The sequence below is a fragment of the Anopheles aquasalis genome, chromosome X (assembly GCF_943734665.1).
Source record: "Anopheles aquasalis chromosome X, idAnoAquaMG_Q_19, whole genome shotgun sequence".
Classification (NCBI taxonomy): domain Eukaryota; kingdom Metazoa; phylum Arthropoda; class Insecta; order Diptera; family Culicidae; genus Anopheles; species Anopheles aquasalis.
Window position 1 is genome coordinate 7,962,871 of NC_064876.1, and position 20,000 is coordinate 7,982,870.

The window sequence follows — 20,000 nt, forward strand, 5'->3', positions numbered from 1 at the left end:
TTTAACCCTCGGTTGGGCACCCGGCGTTTAGCCCTTCGTTGGGCACCCGGGTACCCAGGTACCCCACTTATGTGCATTGCATTGTTATGTTCTTGCATCATCGTTTGTAGCAGTTTTATGATAAAAATTGTGTTCTAGAACTAATTTAAGAGTCTTCGGAACCTATTTTTCTTAAAAAACCACAACAAAATCCAATAAAAACAATAAAAATAATGAACACAATGCATTGATACCCCTGCGTACGGTCATTCTCTACCGCGTACGTCGTGAAGCAAGCAATAAGATCGTAAAGTGATCGAATTTTCCAGCAAATATGTTATTGAAATCATTGATTTCTTCGAATAAATCAGTTTTGAATTGTCATAAGGCACTTTTGAGTCATAAACAAATCAGTTAATTGGGCACAATTGAGCTACGAGATCAGACCAGTTGCTACATGGTGCGTTCAGAACGTAATGAGAATTGATTTGTCTGACAAAACGGTTTGAGATAACGTGTTTAATTTTTTACGACAAGGTAGAGGAAGGTTTTAGCTATCAAACGCACTTTATTTCGTTCGGCTATGACCAACTGAAAGAAAATGGGACGATTTTTCGTGAACCATGTTTTTAGTTGATGTAACACCTTAGAATGTCCCCTTTCTATGGGCCATTGGTCTGGCACGGATCATCCGGACCTTCATCCTGGCGCGGATCATCCGGACCTACAGAAAAACATTCCGTTGGTGCCAGTAATTCATCAAGTCCTCATACATTTCTGTTTGCGTGCTCTGTACCAGGAAGAGGTCCGCGATGGGCTGTACCAGTGGTCCATAGAAAGAGGGCGTTCTGCGATGTTACATCAACTAAAAACATGGTTCACGAAAAATCGTCTAATTTTCTTTCAGTTTGTCATAGCCGAATGAAATAAAGTGTGTTGAATAGCTAAATCCTATCTCTACGTTGGCGTAAAAAGTTCAATACCTTATCTCAAAACGTTTCGACAGGAAAAATCCAGTCTCATTACTGACTGAACGCACCATGTATATTGGTCTCTGTGGTCTACGAAAATGCCGCCTAAACCCTTTTTGTTGAAGATTAGTGTATAATTTACTCATATGTTAAGAAAATTACGCTATTAGAACCATTTTTAATCAGTTTGAGAAATAATATATAATTTAAATTGCACATAAAAGGTTTCAAAATAAGTTGATTATTTTTCTCCTATTGCTCGTTTCTCCTATTGCTCGTAAAAGCTCAAACGTAATGAAATTTTCATCAAAATATTGTAGTTTACCTAATTAACAATTAATAAACACGTCAACATGGATAAATGTTGATAAAAAGTATTGTTTTGTGTTTATAAACATAGCACATGTGCATAGCCAACGGGTGCCACTGGGCGGGTGTTAATTTCATCGGCCCATAATTACCTTTAAATATGAGATATCAAAACAATTCAAAAGCGAATTCGGTGTGAAATGAGTTGTTCTTTGGGGATCCGGAGTTTCGTAAAAAAATATTGACGGGAAGGCATTCATTTTTTCGTTGAAACTGGAAATGGGTACCCGGGTACCCGGGTGCCCAACCGAGGGTTAAGTCAACCCAGATCCTGGCATACGCTGATGATATAGATATAATTGGTCTAAGACTCTCCGATGTAGCGCAAGCCTACATACGGATACGCAAGCGGCAAAAGACCTCGGATTGCAGGTCAACGAGGCCAAGACCAAGTTTATGGTGGCACCATCAGCGGCCCGACAAGCTATTGAGTCCAATGTGCTTGGGGGTAACGTACTAATAGGTGACAAAAAATTCGAAGTCGTCGAGTACTTCACCTACTTAGGGTCAAGAGTTAGCACCGATAATGATATATCCCAAGACATTCGCGCTAGGGTGCTAGCAGCCAACCGGTCATACTTCAGCCTGAGAAAACTAATCCACTCTAAAAACCTGTCGAGAAGTATCGTAGCAGTACTCACATACGCCTCTGAGACTTGGACACTGTCCAGAATGGACGAAGCCCTCTTAACCGCGTTCGAGAGGAGAGTTCTCAGAAGTATATTTGGCCCCGTATGTGAGGAGGGACGATGGAGAAGCCGATACAACGCAGAGTTGTATGCGTTGTATGGCGATCTCACTGTCGCGCAGCGCATAAGACTCGCCCGGCTTCGGTGGGCTGCGCATGTCATGAGAATGGTAGACGACGACCCAGCCCATAAAGTCTTCTTAGGCCTTCCGGATGGACAGAGAGGGCGTGGTAGGCCCAAATCGAGGTGGAGCGACGGTATCGACATTGATGCCAGAATAGCTGGAATTTCGACTTGGCGGACGACGGCGCTCGATCGCGAGCGGTGGAGGAATCTTCTGTGGCAGGCCAAGACCGCTCGTCGGTTGTAGCGCCGGATAAGAAGGAGAGAGAGAGTTGGATATGATTTGGATGCCTCTCCACCGGTGATAATAGTTATCAGTGACACGCGCCAGACAGAACTAGCTCTATGTATGCGGAGTGATCACTAGAAGGCAGAGAGGAAAGTAGCGTATTCCACGAACCACCAAGCGGACTTGTGTGACAAACGCGCAAGTTAACTGTAGTTTTTCAAGCTTCTCGAATCTTTTAAAATTTTCTCCAATGATTTGTGCATTTTGTTATATTTCCGGCTGACAACCCGCACACAAATAAATCAAGAAATTTCGGAAAAAAACGGTTTTTTCGCGTATGCGTATGCGTATGAGTTTTTTCACCAGTTGTAAAGCAGTCTTGTTTTCAAGACAAGACACTGGCAATAGGGCCGTATGCTTCCCCGCAAAATATAATTTTCGAGCACAAAACTTGACATTTTTTACTAGAGAAAATATATATCTTATTGTGTTTTACACTTCAACACGACATAATATTAGGTTGGCGCTTAAGTACTGTATTATTAGTAAAACTTCAAAGGGATATATTTCTGGTTTCGATCAACTTTATTCAACCAAATATGAACCATTTTGATTGACCACCTTTTGCCATTTTTCAGCTAAAGACATAATGCCTTTAGCGTAAAAACTCCGTGGTTTATCGTTGAAAAACTCAGATACGAAGTTTTCGCATGCTTCTCTTGAAGCTAGCCGTACTCCACCAAGGGAGTTTTGCATGGAACGAAACAAGTGGTAATCCGATGGTGCAAGGTCTGGGCTATATGGAGGATGCATCAAAACATCCCAGCCAAGCTCTCCCAGTTTTTGCCGAGTCATCAAAGATGTGTGTGGTCTAGCGTTGTCATGGTGGAAGACGATTTCTGTTCTACCAATTCTGGCCGTTTTTCCTCGACTGCTTGCTTCAATCTCATCAATTGGTCGCAGTAAAGTCTAGAACCAATAGTTTGACCAGGCTGGAGTAGCTCATAATGAATGATTCCTCTCCAATCCCACCAAACGCACGGCATAACCATCCGCGGCGTCGATCCTGGCTTTGGGACTGTTTGTGTAGCTTCTGCATTCTTGCACCATGATCTTTTTCGCACGTTATTGTCGTGTTTGATCCACTTTTCATCTCCTGTTACCATTCGCTTCAGAAACGGTTCTATTTCATTTCGTTTCAGCAAAGAATCGCAGATGTTATTCGGTCCAATAAATTTTTCGCTGACAATTCATGCGGTATCCAAAAATCGAGCTTTTTTTGTAGCCACCCTTTTTCAATGGTTCAAAACCATTGTTTATGGTGAAGGTTTAGTTCCTTGGCGATGTAATGGCTGCTTATGTGACGATCCTGCTCTATCTTTTCAATAATTTCATCGACTTTAGCAACGAAGGATCGACCAGAGCAAGGTGCATCTTTCACATCAAAATTTCCAGAACGGAAGCAAGCGAACCACCGTTGTGTTACACGAACTGATTCCGCATCGTCCCCCTGAACATCACAAATATCATTGGTGGCTCGCGTGGCATTTTTCACATTTTTATAGAAAATTTTCAAAATATAGCGAATTTTTTCACTATTTTCACTCATCTTTGAACAGCTATAACTTTTTGGCCACTGCTCCAAATTCTGTTTTGTTTTGATTAAAAGATACATCAAATGTCCCTTAAAACAACGTGGTATGATATGACATAATGTGATTGATAACGGTGGAGATAGACGACTCCAAAGCCATCTATTGCCAAAATACGAAAAGACTTATTCGACTACCTAATATATTGGATCGTTTACTTCAAAAAAATAAAAGCAAAATGGCACCATTTTTACAACAGAATCGAAAGATGTATGTGGCGTATGTAAGACCTAATAGCTATCCAGAAGGACATATACACAAACACACACAACAATTTGGCCGCTAATTGGCCAATTATTGAGGAATGCTAAAAGGGAGAGCACGTGGCTGTGGTTAATGGCCGCAGGCATGGAGGCTCGGGAGCTGCTTCTGTTCATGGGACTTACTGTTTGGTACAGTTGCGCTCGTCCGACAGGTCATTGCAATCGTTATCACCGTCGCAGACCCAATCGTGCGGTATGCACATTCCATTCTGGCACTCGAACTTCCCATCGGTACAGTCAAGACGGGAGCCGCAGTGCGTCTCGTCAGTATAGTCACCGCAGTCGTCGTCGCCGTCGCACAGCCAATCGCGCGAGATGCAGGTATGCGTGGTGGCGCAGATCACGTGCGTACCGCTCGTCTCACAGTTGTCCTTGATCTGCTGGGCCAGCAGCTGGTGGACGACCTCGCAGTTCTGCTCGTCCTCTATCAGCACGCAGTCCGCCTGCCCGTCGCAGTGCAGATCCATGTGGATGCAGGCGCAGCTCTTGTCGCACAGGAACTCGCGCGGTTCGCACTTGATGTCGCAGTGCTGCAGGCCACCGACAGGGCCCCCGCCGACAACCGACAGATCCGCCCCGGCCCCATCACCACCACCGCCGCCAGTCGATTCTAGTAGCAGTTCGTCGTCCGACCGAAAGATGTCGTCCTCCGGGTGCCGGTGGTAACCGCCGATTTGGCCAACCGGTCCGAAGCGCTCGAATGGCCGGAAACCATCGTTGTCCCGCCGCTCCACACCACGGACCCCGTACAGAGTGTCATAGTGTGAGAGCGAGCCGTACACACCGCTAGCACCACCACCAGCGTTGCCACCGATGCCACCGATCGGATGGTGCGATAGGCCGGCACTCCGGACGATTGCGACCGAAGCGTTGTGGTTGAAGCTGTTCCGACGCCGTGGCGGCGCCATCATGATCTTGCCTGGTGGCAGCGGTGGTCGGCTGCCCGGATCTTTTTGGTGTTGCTTCGTCTTCCGCTGCTTTGCCTTCACCAGCCGCCCCTCCGACTGGCGCATACCATTCGAACCGAAGATCTGCCACGCGGCACCGAGCTTGTTCGGACCGCTGTGCTGCAGCTGCTGTTGTCCTAGCTTGCCGGAAGAAGACGCCCCATCTAGGCCATCGGCCGACACTTCAGTCGTTTGCTCTTCACATAGCGCTGCAGGTAGAAAAGAGAGAGAGAGAGAGAGAGAGAGAGAGAGAGAGAGAGAGAGAGAGAGAGAGAATGGGATGGAATTCGGTTACTGCCCGGTGGAAAAAACTGCCCCGAAATCTCGACCGAATTTCGGGTGGTCGCCTAAGAGTGCCCGACCGACGTGGATTTTCAAGGACAGATTACACTCAACGCCATGTATTTTGATGAATGGAACCGCTTTTTTCGATTCCTGGAGACCTTGCGCCTGCGCAGCGGCCAGTATCATCATGTAAAGGAGCGGGCGATTCACAACAACTCGAGAGATTTTGCTCGGTGTATGTATGTGGGAGTGTTTGTGTGTATGTATGTTTATCAATCCTACCTACCTTTTGCTAACGGTCCCCAAACGGGCTTCCCAAAATTGCCCGGAAATGCGGGAATCATATAAAAAGAAAATCTGGAATCTAACCTACAAAAAAAAAACAAAGAACTTAAACCAAAAACAAACACATAACCTCAAATTGGAACGCTACTTTGTGTTAGTGGCCTGGTTCAAAGGAGTGAGATTCAGGGAACGGCCCTCTTGGTGCTGAAATGCTGAAGCTAGGAGATATGGACCATATGGAGGTTTAGCGGTGACCCCTGGGGGCGGGATGGAAATACGTACCGACATCAAGGAGCAGGACGAGCAGCGGTAGTACCAACACCCCGACGGCCATCACACCGGGCCACCGGCTGCCGGTGCCCACTTTCCGCTGCTGCTGCATTTTTAAGCAACCTCGCACCCTCTTGTGCAGGGGCTCCTGGTTGGGTTGGTGGTTCACTAGTCCTCCCTATTCTCCCTTTTCTTGTTGCGTCCTTTTTTATCTGTGCGGTCTTTTACAAGAACACACACACACATACACACACACTGCACAGTGTTTCTTCTTTTTTAGGGGTGGTGGATGCAGAGCGCCCACCCACTACAGGACAGGTGTGGCACACGGCCCTCTCCCCCACACGATTTGTCTTTGCTCTTCGGCGTTAGAGCCACCAACAGCACCAGCACCACTACCGCTTACTGTCTCGCACCTCGTCCTGCACGTCGTCGTCGTCCGACTCCAGGGCACTGTTTAGCATTTTCTCTTATATCCTTTCCCCATGGTGCGAGCGATGGTGCCCTGTTGGCGCGGCACCGGACCACAGTGGACCGAGGACACCTGGGCCGATGGCCAGCGATGCATCGCCGCCTCCCTATCCGACCTCGCCCTCCCCTCTCCTTTACCAACCTGTCACCTGGTCACCTGCCTGGCGGCGCACGAAACACATGGGATGGGCGCTGGCTAGCTGGCTGCAAGATGCGCTCTAGAGGAGTAGAAGAACTCCGGTCGCGATCGTCACTTCCTGCACTGCACTACTACCCACTTCTTACGCACGCATGCATGCACGCACACCAAGATGCAAGTGCGTACGCACACACGCCCGCGCGCGCGTTGTGACGGGAAGGGATGCTGCGCACCGACGAGAGACAACAACGCCCTTTTCAGATACGTATCGTCTTCGCCACCTCGCTTCGTTCGCAACAACTGTCTACTGCTATTTATTGCTTTTGACACTGCACACACGCATATGGACTGGTGTGAATGGAAAACGTTCAGATGTTGTTCTAGGAGCTTAAACCTTGTATTCTCTTGCTTCACCCACTGCTGCTGCGTAGATACTCGGCATGAAGCTACTGCTACTACTGTTGGTTGCTGTCAAGGAGCAAGGAGCATGGGTACTGATAGATTGAACGGTTGATTGGTAGCTAGGTTGTTGATTGACGGTTGAACACTAACACACACGCTCGCACCAAATAGCCACCATCGGCGTTCTTCTTCTTTTTGTTCTTCCTTTTCTTCTTCTTCTGGAGTAGCACGGAATGGTCTGTAGGATAGATGGACTCACAGGGTACACGCACTCCTTGGAACACTCCGAGGGTGGGATATGTGTTAGCTCCTCGGGATCCCGAAGGATCGATCACCGCGCACTCTATGCGCTCTCTCTGTCCACCTCCCCGCACACTCGCCAAAAAGGCCACGGGCTATCCAGAGGACCTTGGGTAACGCGCAAGAACCAACGCGCCAGGAAGCAACCAGCAAGTCGTCAGTCACTGGGAGCGGAACACCTAGAACTGTCGGGAAGCGAGCTGTTCGTTCGTCGGCCAGGTCGGCGGCCATCGCCATTCTCGCTGTCGCCTTTGTCGCTTGCGGAGGCGGAGAGAGAAACGGTGCCCCAAAAGTGAGAGCTGCTCTCGAAGCGAGCGAACAAACGAGAGATTTTGAGCAGATACGCCCTTATGTAATATTGGGTAGCAGCAGCAGCAGCCGCAGCATCCTTTCACCCCTGATTGCGAGCAGACAAACTCCCGTGGCCTGTGCGCAAGTGCGTGGATCTGCTGCTGCTGCTGCCTACGAATGGGAAAGATGCTGCTATCGAGATCTGCTCGCTTCCCAGAGCCAGCTCCCAGAACGCTCGAGAGGGAATGAAGTAGGAAGAGATGTAATACGACGAAAGCGGCCACGACCTGGGGCCTATTCGGCTGGTGCTAGCCCACGGACACATCACACACGTTGCTGTCGTCCGCCGAGATGCATATCGAAACCAAATCTCCCCCCCCCCCCCCCATCTCTCTCTCTCTCTCTCTATCTCTCTCTCTCTCTCTCTCTCTCTCTCTCTCTCTCTCTCTCTCTCTCTCTCAGGACCGAGCTGGTGTACTTTCGTGGTCTGTTTGAATTTCAAATAGGTGGGTTAGGTTTAGTTTAGTGAAGGGCGCTCGGAATCGCACCCACGATTCCACTCCGATTCCGCCTGCAAAAAATCGGAATCGATTCCGAGCCGGAGTCCATTCCGAGCTGGAGTCGATTCCAAGCCGGAGTCGATTCCGAGCCGGAGTCGATTCCAAGCCGGAGTCGATTCCAAGTCAGAATCGACTCCGGGAGTAGAGTTCAGCTATGATTCCGGACGCTACCGGAATCGAGATCAGTTTTGACTTGAGGGAGGGAAAATTGGGCGCAACAGTGACTGTTTTTCTGCTTTGATCTGGCATTCGCCGTACGTATGGATTGTTTTGCTTTAGCTTCCGCTGTCGTTTTCGCGGCCCACCTGCTGCTGGACCTCCGGAGCTATCAATGATTGTAGGTCAGCGGCCACCTTTTCCCTCTTCAACGAAACTGTGTAATTAAATGCACCCGATTCATTCAATACTTGGGTGTAAGTCGTTTGCGCTTCTTCTACATTTAAGATTTACATTTAAGAGATTACATTTAAGAGGATATACTTAGTTAACGCTTTTCTGCTTTGGCATGGTATTTATTGACCGTGAAAATTATCAGCTAATTGCTGCAATACCCAACAACACTCATTGTTTAATGGAGCCAAGATCACAATGAATAAATACCACAAACAGTTGAACATTGTCCTTTAGAAGTTTATTGATAACATGATACCTGATTAAAAGCCTCAAAGTAAATCATTATTGAACTATGGCAGTTGTGTGACTTGGGTTAATCTGCACAGAATCTGCAACAACACCTCCACCAAAACCGGCCACCCCCCACAACAAACTGGAATCGTGGGAATCGATTCCGGGAGTCGATTCCAGCTAATGTCGGAATCGTCAGGAATCGATTCCGTGCTGAGGTCTGTTTTGTCCATCACTAGTATGAAAATATCAGACCACGTAACGATTGTTTTCAATTTAGATGTTGAACACTTGGTCGCAAGACAGAAGTAACTTGGGATATGTATTCTAAGGAAGCACTGTGCAGAGCAGTTTGTGTAGGTATACAGTTATGTGACGAATATTCTTCATCACACCTGTGACAAACATTCACATAACACTACCACCCATTTCACTCAAGTTAACCATTAGCGCGACCACCAAGATCGTCGTAACAATCAGAACGATCTTGCAACAACTGCCGCTTAATGTAAACAACGAGAGAAGCCACGAGCGACGATAACATAAACATCCGCAACGATCGTCGCCCGGGATTATGATCCAGCCAAGGATGACTCACGGGAAAGTACATGAACGATGATGACTCATAGGAAAGTACATGTACGCCAGCACCAACGCCCAGAACGTCATCACCTATCCGGATCAACCAGATCAGTCTTCATCCGACTTTCATCGCATCCAGTTCAGCTTCAGCTCGTGCTCTCCGTTCCGTTCAAATTTACTAACTACTAACTAAGTGTTTGAATAAAATTGTTTTTTTTTTAAACTACATGGTTATCCACCAACCATAACTGGCGCAGTCGGCAGTTCGCTTCGCGGCTTCGGTTAACATAAATCTCCGTAAAAGTGAAAGTGGTGCAATCGAATCGATCGATAACAGTAAATCACGGACTCTTGTGTTTTTATCCGATGTTTTCACCATCCCGAGTGTACGCATCATCCACCAACTTGTGTGTGATTTGTGATAAAAATCAATTTCCGTAAACTTTCTGTGCATCACCACTGACGCTAACGTGCAATCGTTTCGCGGATTTTTTTTAATTTTTTTTGTGACTTTATCCGGTGTCTTTTCACCATCACGTGTGTATTCACCATCCACCAATTCGTGTGTGACTTGTGATAAAATTTACCGATTCCCGTGAACTTTCAAGTTCAAGAAGTGACCTTTACTCTCAAAAACAGTACGAACGCTGAATAATCGAAAGAAAGTGCTCAACCCGTAGCGTGGAAAATACGTGCCCGTCCCGTGACATATTTTTCCATTGGAGAAGACTCAACAAACAATAAAAAGTAATCCGTCATCGCATGCCAAAATTCACCCCTTACATTAAAGTAAAAGCGAGGAAACTAATCCCCGGTAAGAAAATGGCGCATGACAATCAAACCGTAGATTTCCAGGCGTTCTATGAGAAGGTTGTAAACCTTGAACACCAAGTGGAATTACTACAAATTGAAAACTCTAACCTTCGGATGCAAAACATAGCACCCGTACAAGCAGGAACCGATATTTTTAGGATTCCTGATCCGATTAAACAACTTCCAACTTACGATGGAAATAAAAAACAATTGAATGCATGGCTAACAACAGCTACTAACACTCTCAATCTGTTCAGAAACAGAGTAACTCAGGAAGCAATGGCGATGTATGAGCAAATAATCATTAACAAAATAGAAGGAAAAGCTCGAGATACTATCTGTGCCAATGGCAATCCGACAAAGCTAGAGGATGTTGCTGAAATCCTTAAAGCTGTGTATGGTGACAAATCCGACATAGCAACGTACCAAACACAATTGTGGTCCATACGAATGGAGGACTCAATTCACCTTTATTACAGGAAAGTGAAAGAAATCCTTCAAAACATGAAAACCCTGTGTAGACAGAACGAATTATTTGTTCGCACATGGGAAGGAATAAGTGTTTACTTGGAGCAAGAAGCTTTTGCAGCTTTCATAAACGGTCTAAACAAACAATACTTTGGACACGCACAAGCATCCAAACCTAAAGATTTGGAAAGTGCATATGCTTTCTTACGTAAGTTTCAAAATGCTGAAACTACAAAGCACCGTACTAACACAGAATTTGTTAAATCGGGCAATAGCAATCACAATCCAAAATATTCTTATAACAAGAATATCGGAAAACCAAATCAAAATACACAACAAAACTTTCAACCAAATCAAACACCCAAAGTAAATCCAAACTTTAACAAACCAAAAACTTCTGATAGACAGAAAGTTGTTCCAATGGAAGTGGACGCTTCCATGCGGTCCCGCCAACCTAATTTTTACAGTCATGAGGTTAAAGATACAACACCATCATACAATGAAAAAGATTACTCATCTGATGAAAATGATGAATGTGAAACAATTTCAGAACCTGAATCAAATTTTCAGATGGTTACTTTAAAAGACTCACCGAGGTAAATGCTATCAATGGTCTACCTTATATTGAAATAAACTTACCTAACAATAAAATTGGAAAAATACTAATTGATAGTGGAGCCAACAAAAAATTTATTTCACCAGATTTAATTCCAGATGAATGGAAAATAGAATGCAAACCGATTAAAATAACTAACAAATCAGGAACGCATTCTGCGGACATGATTTTCAGAATAAAACTGTTTGAATCAGAAATCGTACCATTTTATTTATTTAAATTTCATAATTATTTTGATGGAATTCTTGGTTATGAAACTTTGTCAAAAATAAAAGCCAAAATGGATTTTGACAGATGTAAACTAATAATTAAAAACAAAACAGTAAATATGAAAATTCGTAAACTAGGCGAATCTGACAAAATCACCGTTAATGCACATTCAATAACAACAATTAATATGCCTGTTCCTCAAAATAATGGAGACGTACTTTTGGCAAATGATAAACCAATCCATACAGCTGTCATACATTCTGGAATTTACAATTCAAAGAATGGATATGCTAAAGCTATTATTGAAAATTTTGGAGAAGAATTCTCATTTTATTGGGATTACCCTACCAAAACATACCCTATGTCTGATTTTATTGAGTACAATCATACAACATGTAAATCAGAATTAAATTGCAACATGCATGACATCCAAAACATAATACGCATGAATCATTTAAATGAGCATGAAAAATCAAAACTCTTGTCAGTATTGAAAAAATATTCCACCGTTATCCAAAAGACTAACGAAAAACTGTCTTGTACAACTAACATAAAACATACAATTAACACAACGGATGACATTCCAATACACACTAAAACCTATCGATATCCGCAAATACATAAAGCAGAAGTAGACAAACAGATAGATCAAATGCTAAAAGATGGTATTATCCAACATTCCATTTCACCATGGACATCACCTATCTGGGTTGTACCAAAGAAAAGTGACGCAAGCAGAATTAAAAAATGGCGTGTTGTCATTGATTATCGAAAACTAAACGAAAAAACAATTGATGATAAATTTCCTATACCAAATATTGAAGAAATTCTTGATAGACTTGGAAGAAGTATGTACTTCACCACTCTTGATTTGAAATCAGGATTTCATCAAATAGAAGTTGATGAAAAAGATAGACAAAAAACAGCTTTTAATACTAATAAAGGACATTTTGAATTTATTAGAATGCCTTTTGGACTCAAAAACGCCCCAGCTACATTCCAAAGAGCTATGAACAGTATCTTAAATGAACTAATTGGTTCATGTTGCTTAGTTTATTTAGATGATATAATCATTTTTGGCAGTTCATTACAATAACAATTGGAAAATCTTGATAAAGTATTAAAGAGATTAACAAAAGCAAATTTAAAAATTCAATTGGATAAATGTGAATTTCTCCAACGCGAATGTGAATTTCTTGGACACATTGTAACTGAAAATGGAATTAAACCAAACCCTAATAAAATCGAAAAGATCATTAACTGGCCAATTCCAAAAACTACAAAGCAAATAAAAGGATTCCTTGGAATTCTCGGATATTATCGAAAATTCATTAAAGATTTTGCAAAATTAACTAAACCACTTACAAAATGCTTGAAAAAAGATTCCAAAATAATACACAATGAGGAATTTATAACATGCTTTGAAGAATGCAAGATACTACTTACAACAGATCCTATTCTTAGATACCCTGACTTTGATAAAAAGTTTATCTTAGAAACAGACGCAAGTGACTTTGCTTTAGGAGCAGTTCTTTCTCAAAAATTTACAGATGGTAAAGAACATCCAATCTGTTATGCTTCAAGAACATTGAATGAAACAGAATGCAGATACTCTGCAACAGAAAAAGAACTTTTAGCCATCATTTGGGCAACAAAACATTTCAGACCTTACCTATATGGAAGAAAATTTGAAATCAGAACTGATCACAAACCACTCATTTGGTTAAGACAAAAGAACGATCTCAACAGAAAGTTACTTAATTGGAAACTTACACTCGAAGAATTTGAATTCGATATAACCTATAAAAAAGGCATACTGAATAACAATGCTGATGCACTATCACGCATGCCTACTGATCAACAATTAACCACTAACTCTCAAACATCCGAAATTCTTGAAATCAACAATAATTCAACTGATGATAATATGACACAACATAGTGCAGATACTGATGATAATGATTTTATTAAAAATACAATAAAACCTCTTAATGATTTTAGACATCAACTCGTTTTAATAAAATCAAACGAACACAGTCGTCAATTCGAAACTATTTTTCCAAATTATCACAGGACAACTATAAAAAGACTTGTATTCAGTCCTGCTGTATTAATTAATATTCTTAAAGAAGAAACATCTCCAAATCACGTAAATGGATTATATTGTAGCAAAGAAATACTAAGACCTCTACAAATCATTTACAAAAATTACTTTTCACGTGCAAAAGCTCTTAAAATCTTCTGGACAGAAAAAATGTTAATTGATATTCCCGAAGAAGATGAACAAGACCAAATAATTCAAACTCAACACAACTCAAATCACAGAGGAATTATAGAAACACAGAAACACATCTCGTTAAAATATTTTTTCCCGAAGATGAAATCAAAAGTTACAAAATTCATCAACCTATGTAAACTATGTCAAAAATCAAAATACGAACGACATCCGTATAAATTAAAATTTCTAATTACTGAAACACCGTCGAAACCTCTAGAAATTGTCCATATGGATATATTTATAATCAGCGAGAAACATTATCTAACGTTTTGCGATAAATTCTCAAGATTAGCAGCCGCGTTTCCAATAAGAACAAGAAATAGTATTCATGTATTAAATGCAATATCAAAGTTCTTGTCACAAATAGGTAAACCTACACTAATTGTAACAGACAATGAACCAGCTTTTACGTCTTCTACAATAAGATCTTTTCTCGAAGAAAATCTCATTAACTACCATTTTACAAGTATTCTCCATCGAATCTTGTAATCTTCATCGAATGGAAATATTGAAATAATACATAGAACACTCAGAGAGATACTTAATATTCTATCAAATAAAGAAAGTACAAAAAATCTTTCAGATAACGCAAGAATGGATATAGCATTATCAATTTATAATGACTCGATTCATTCTCAAACACAAATTACCCCTAGGGAACTTTTCTATGGATTCAGACAAAATGAGCCCCTACCACAAGATTTGAATGAAAGAATAAGATTAAAAGAAAAAATGTTTACAGAATTTGCAAAGAAAATGCACGATTCAAAAGTAAAAGACATTGAGAAAATCAATAGAAATAGGGAAGAACCTGAACCTTTTGACTCAAACGAAACTGTCTTTATCAAAATCAGGAATAATTTGAAACACCAAGAAAGATACAAAGAAGCCAAAGTCAAAGAGAACAAAGATATTCAGATAATTGACAGTAACAACAGAAAAATTCATAAAACAAAAATCAAGCGTAAAAGACAGAAATAATTTACAAATATCTTTTCGTTTATTTTTCTTATTATAGAGACAAAGATGAAGAAAGCATCGATTGTTCTATTAATCATCTTATGCAACCAAATCGAAAGCTCCTTCTTGGACAATCAAGATTTAACGAACAACCCTGGAATGTTTGCGATTCAAATAGGAACAGCCCGAATTATTGAAGACTATCATCTTGTTATACACAGATTTGATATTGGCAAGTACGAATCAATAGTACAGCAATATAAAAATATCATATATGAGTTAGATGAAAAATTTAAAACTATCAAAGCCAATTCAAACAAACAACAAACATTAGCAGATTCCAAGCAAATATCAGGCATCACAAATATTCTGAAACAAAAATATGAGCAAACCTATTCCATGGTCAGAAATTTCAAACCAATAGCTTCAAAACCTAAAAGAGCTATTGACATCTTAGGAACTGTTATTAAAACAATAACAGGAAACTTAGATCATAACGATTATGTAGACCTATCGAACAAAATTGATGTATTGCGTCTATCCACTAATAAACTAATAACGGAGAATAATGCGCAAATCACAATCAACAGCGAATTCGAGCAACGTCTGAACAACATAACGGATGCAGCAAGAACACAAGCACAGGAAATCCATGATTTCATCCGTTTATCCAACTTCAAATCTAATGATCTAGGTGAAATTCAACAGAAAATTCATTTGCACAATGTCATTTTCAGCCTTGATAACATTAGAGAACAACTTAACGTTATCTTCGAGTCTGTGCAACTAGCAAAACTTGGGATACTATCAAAGGCATTGCTTTTTCCAACAGAAATGAACTTTATAATGAACATACTTTTGGAAGAAGGACTTAAGATAAAAAGTTACGATCAAGCTTACGAGTATTTGGAACCAATAGCAATCCACCACAATCATCAGATACACTTGCTGATAAAAATTCCAAAACTTCGATCCGGCAGTTACTCTATGTTGAGAATTGAACCGATTCCGATCAATCAATCAGTGATACATGTACAATCTAAATACGCTGTTATAAACAAACACGAATCTTATTTAATAGACAAGTTCAACCTTATTGAAGGCGAATACATTCTAAAACAGATCAACCTACAAAATGTTACCAACAACCAATGCGAGCATCAACTGTTCCGTGCCAACCATAGTAAATGTGTATTCACACAACACGATAACTATATGGAAGTTACAATTATCGAAAACTATGGAGTACTTATTAAAAATGCTCAATTAACAACTTTCGAAAACACCTGTGGATACGGCAAAAGAAATCTCACCGGTACATTCTTCGTATATTTCAAAAACTGCACAATTTCCGTTGATAAAACCCAGTATGGAAACAAACAAATGGAATTCGAAGAGCAACCGAAAGTCATACCACTTAATTCCATTGTCATAGAAACAAACGGAATGCACTTCGACGCCTTTCAAAATATGACAAAACTTCATATTGACAACAGAGAAAAAATCACCAAATTAGAATAAACCAATACTACCTTGATCGTACAACACGCAACAAGTCTGTTCATAATAATCATTCTAATTTTACTCACCGCATGGTGCTCTTTATTAAAAATCCACAATCTAAGAAAAAGAGTTACCATCACAGTAAAACCTCAGTTGACCCGAGACGGCTCAATCTAAGGGGGGGGAAGTTATGTGACGAATATTCTTCATCACACCTGTGACAAACATTCACATAACACTACCACCCATTTCACTCAAGTTAACCATTAGCGCGACCACCAAGATCGTCGTAACAATCAGAACGATCTTGCAACAACTGCCGCTTAATGTAAACAACGAGAGAAGCCACGAGCGACGATAACATAAACATCCGCAACGATCGTCGCCCGGGATTATGATCCAGCCAAGGATGACTCACGGGAAAGTACATGAACGATGATGACTCATAGGAAAGTATATGTACCCCAGCACCAACGCCCAGAACGTCATCACCTATCCGGATCAACCAGATCAGTCTTCATCCGACTTTCATCGCATCCAGTTCAGCTTCAGCTCGTGCTCTCCGTTCCGTTCAAATTTACTAACTACTAACTAAGTGTTTGAATAAAATTGTTTTTTTAAAAACTACATGGTTATCCACCAACCATAACTATACAAATACAAACAAATAGTCTAAATGACTCTGTTAACCCTACCTGTTACCTTAAAAAAAACTCACTAATTTTACCCTCGTGGACCATTTGGTCCATGGCGTAATTTCTATGGAAATGATTTCTATGTAAACGATTGAGTTTGGGATGTTTTGCCTTTATAACCAAAAGATATTGAATTATTTAGTTATTGGTATTGGTATTTTGGTTTTAAATTTGTATTAGAAACTATAAACATGTTCTTTTATTATAATATTGGTCCCCAATCCAACTCACACAAACGAATTTGGACGCAAAAAGACAAAGAAAATCAGACATTATTCAGTCTGTGTTATTTCATGCTAGTGCTTAGACGTACATATTTGTCGTGATGTGTGATTCAAACGATTTAGACAGCAATTTACTGCAAGAAAATGATTGAATTCTGCCTAATATTCATACACTCAGGAAATTTAAAAAAAGTAATACTGAAACTGCATATGATTCGGGTGACGAAATTGAGTGTTTCAATGACAAATGTAATGAAAATCACCAAAATCAATAGTGAAAGGTGGATCCGCTATTCGTTGCATGGAAGATTCCTTTGGGGCGATAAACCGTTCCTCGAGCTTATCGGTTCACAACCTCAATATATAATCACAACACTGCCAGGAACAACCCGATTTGCTCCGTCCATTTGATGTTCCGATATATAATCTGCTTTTAATTATTTTTTCCTGCGACAATTGAAGAGATTGTGATCGCAAACACCAACAAAAAAATCCTAAATATTGCGACAGGTAGCAGAATATTGATTCGGCAGTCTTACGAACACACATTGGAATACTTATTCTTGCTAGTGTTCGGTATGCTTCATCTTTTTGGTCTTTTGAAAGATTATTTCATTGTATTATTTTTCACAAAGTAAAAAATGGAGATGTGCATGGTTCGTTTGATGCTTTTTTGGCCTCTTATTGATTCGTACTATTATGTCGTAAGTGAGATTCAAAAGATTGGAAGAGCATTACGTTTTCATGATGTCGATAGACGAAGACAAAACCGCAACACCGATAAAATCACTCCGATTCGAGATTGCTAGATCGAGAGGTAGAAATTCTAATACAAATTCTAAAATTGCCATGAAAACGTAACAATTAACAAGCAACTAGCGCCATTCAGAGGACGATGTTCTTTTCGGCAGTATAATCCATCCACCCCGGCTAAATAAGGTTTGATGTAATGATCACCGACACTTCAGCTTTATCAGTTGAATTATTGACAATCACTCGATCATCACCTTCACCAGCTCGACAGTCAGACAATCTCGCCCGGCTCATCACTTTCATCGACCCTGAAGCGTGGTCAGTGCCGGTGCTGTAAAAGATAATCCAATATGAAATGTACCGTATGTGGTTTATTTGTGTGAAGAACTAATAGAGAAATGTTATACATCACATGAATCACTGGAAACTACCAACCAATAGCTACTGAATAGCTATATTGTAAGGAAAATGTACTGTGGACCAAATGGTCTACGAGGGTAAAATTAGTAACGTTTTGTTTTTTTCGACCCCTTTCATACTTTTTATGAACTTAAATGTATATTTATGCTTATTTGCTGAAAACAGCACCATATTGAAAATTTCAAGACGATCTGACTTTTAGTTTTGAAGATATAACGAAAAAACCAACGAAAAATGAACCAAATGGTCCGAAGGTAACAGCAGGATTAGCAACACTTCCGATTGTTCTCTTTTTCCATGTATCCTAGCATTGTGATCAGCGTAGACGCACCCAACATCAGGCCGAGCAGGAAAGTTCTCGATCGCAGCCCGGATCACGCCACCACAACGACGCCTTCAATGTCGACGACCACCAACAGCAACGCAGAAAAATGACGTCATATAGTTACGTAGCCATGCTTCGCCAAGCCGAGGACTCGTCCCAGCAGGTTCCTGTTATCATCCGCCTCGACCAACCGGGCGACCTAACCCTACACCCGGTCCAACTCTACCTACCAGGTAGACGCATCTCCGATCATCGCGTCCAGCACGATCGACAAACCTGGACCGAATATCCTAAAACAATATCCGCTCCGACCCTACGTACCAGGTAGCTAGGAAATTCAGACTAACGCTAGGATCGTCTAGAAATTGGAAACTAGGTTAAATCATTCGGTAAAAGACTAAAATAGGCCCCCCCACTCACGGTGAGCTATTGAGTGACCAAAAAATCGCTAATTTCAACATTTTTGGTAAATAGATCTTTATTAAAATATGCGGAAACGTAAATTAATGTATTAAGGAAGGGGGAAGGGGTGAAAAAGTTACATTTAATCAGTTAAAAAGTGGTTTTTTCGGTCACTCAGTAGCTCACCGTGAGTGGGGGGCCTATTTTAGTCTTTTACCGCTTGTTCTGTACCAGGCGATTTCGATGGCCTCAGGCGTTCGATGATTCATGCGAATTTCGAAACTTCAACTCGTTGTTTCGAAACGTTTCGAAAACAATAAACAATTCAAAATGACAGTTTGGAGTAAAAAAACTGTGAATTAACTTGAATTTTCTGTATCAAAAACGACTTAACCTTTGTAATAATAGTATACGATTAGCAGAAAGAAATTATTAATGCGCAATCAGGACGCTATGGTGCTTATTCTGTAACTTTCGATTACGATGGCCTCAGGCGTTCGATGATTCATGCGAATTTCGAAACGTTTCGAAAACAATAAACAATTCAAAATGACAGTTTGAAGTACAAAAACTGTTAATTAACTTGTTTTTTTTCGGTATAAAAACGACTTAACCTTTGTAATAATAGTATACGATTAGCAGAAAGAAATTATTGATGCACAATCAGGACGCTATAACTGTTTTTCAGATGCTCGATGTTCGATGTAAACAGAACGCCATCTGTCGACCACAAAAATGCACTCGACATGCAGGCGATCGTGAACACCAAATGAACACAAAATGAACCAAATGAATCGAACGCCTGAGGCCATCGTAATCGAAAGTTACAGAATAAGCACCTATAACTGTTTTTTAGATGCTCGATGCTCGATGTAAACAGAACGCCAGCTGTCGACCACAAA

At 41.2% G+C, this 20,000-nt stretch overlaps 2 protein-coding genes across 4 annotated transcripts in view; one reads left to right on the forward strand and one right to left on the reverse strand.

Moving 5' to 3' along the window:
• The window catches only part of LOC126570563 (low-density lipoprotein receptor-related protein 4-like), a 46,100-nt gene extending 38,589 nt beyond the window's left edge, over positions 1–7,511 (reverse strand). The window contains exons 1-3 of one of the 3 annotated variants that reach the window (XM_050228421.1): positions 6,075–6,179; positions 5,794–5,876; positions 4,399–5,431 (exon numbers count right to left, since the gene is read on the reverse strand). In XM_050228421.1, coding sequence (XP_050084378.1) covers positions 4,399–5,431; positions 5,794–5,851 — 1,091 coding nt within the window. In that variant the 5' untranslated portion in view covers positions 5,852–5,876; positions 6,075–6,179. Of the gene's footprint in view, positions 1–4,398; positions 5,432–5,793; positions 5,877–5,940; positions 5,950–6,074 lie in introns of those variants that run through there. The other 2 variants (XM_050228428.1, XM_050228411.1) reach the window with 2 other exon arrangements.
• A 2,598-nt stretch (positions 7,512–10,109) lies between these two features.
• On the forward strand, positions 10,110–16,906 carry LOC126570856 (uncharacterized). The gene is made up of 2 exons (XM_050228912.1): positions 10,110–10,245; positions 14,835–16,906. The coding sequence occupies exons 1-2, from the start codon at positions 10,194–10,196 to the stop codon at positions 16,295–16,297; spliced, it is 1,515 nt and encodes a 504-aa protein (XP_050084869.1). The 5' UTR covers positions 10,110–10,193; the 3' UTR covers positions 16,298–16,906.
• Positions 16,907–20,000: the final 3,094 nt, after the last annotated feature.

What these genes read in the sequence shown, in the direction of transcription:
- LOC126570856 (XM_050228912.1), top strand. Translation starts at nt 10,194, where the DNA reads ATGCCAAAATTCACCCCTTACATTAAAGTAAAAGCGAGGAAACTAATC. An exon ending in AGCGAGGAAACTAATCCCCG is followed by an intron (nt 10,246 to 14,834) that starts GTAAGAAAATGG and finishes TTCTTATTATAG; the next exon opens with AGACAAAGATGAAGAAAGCA.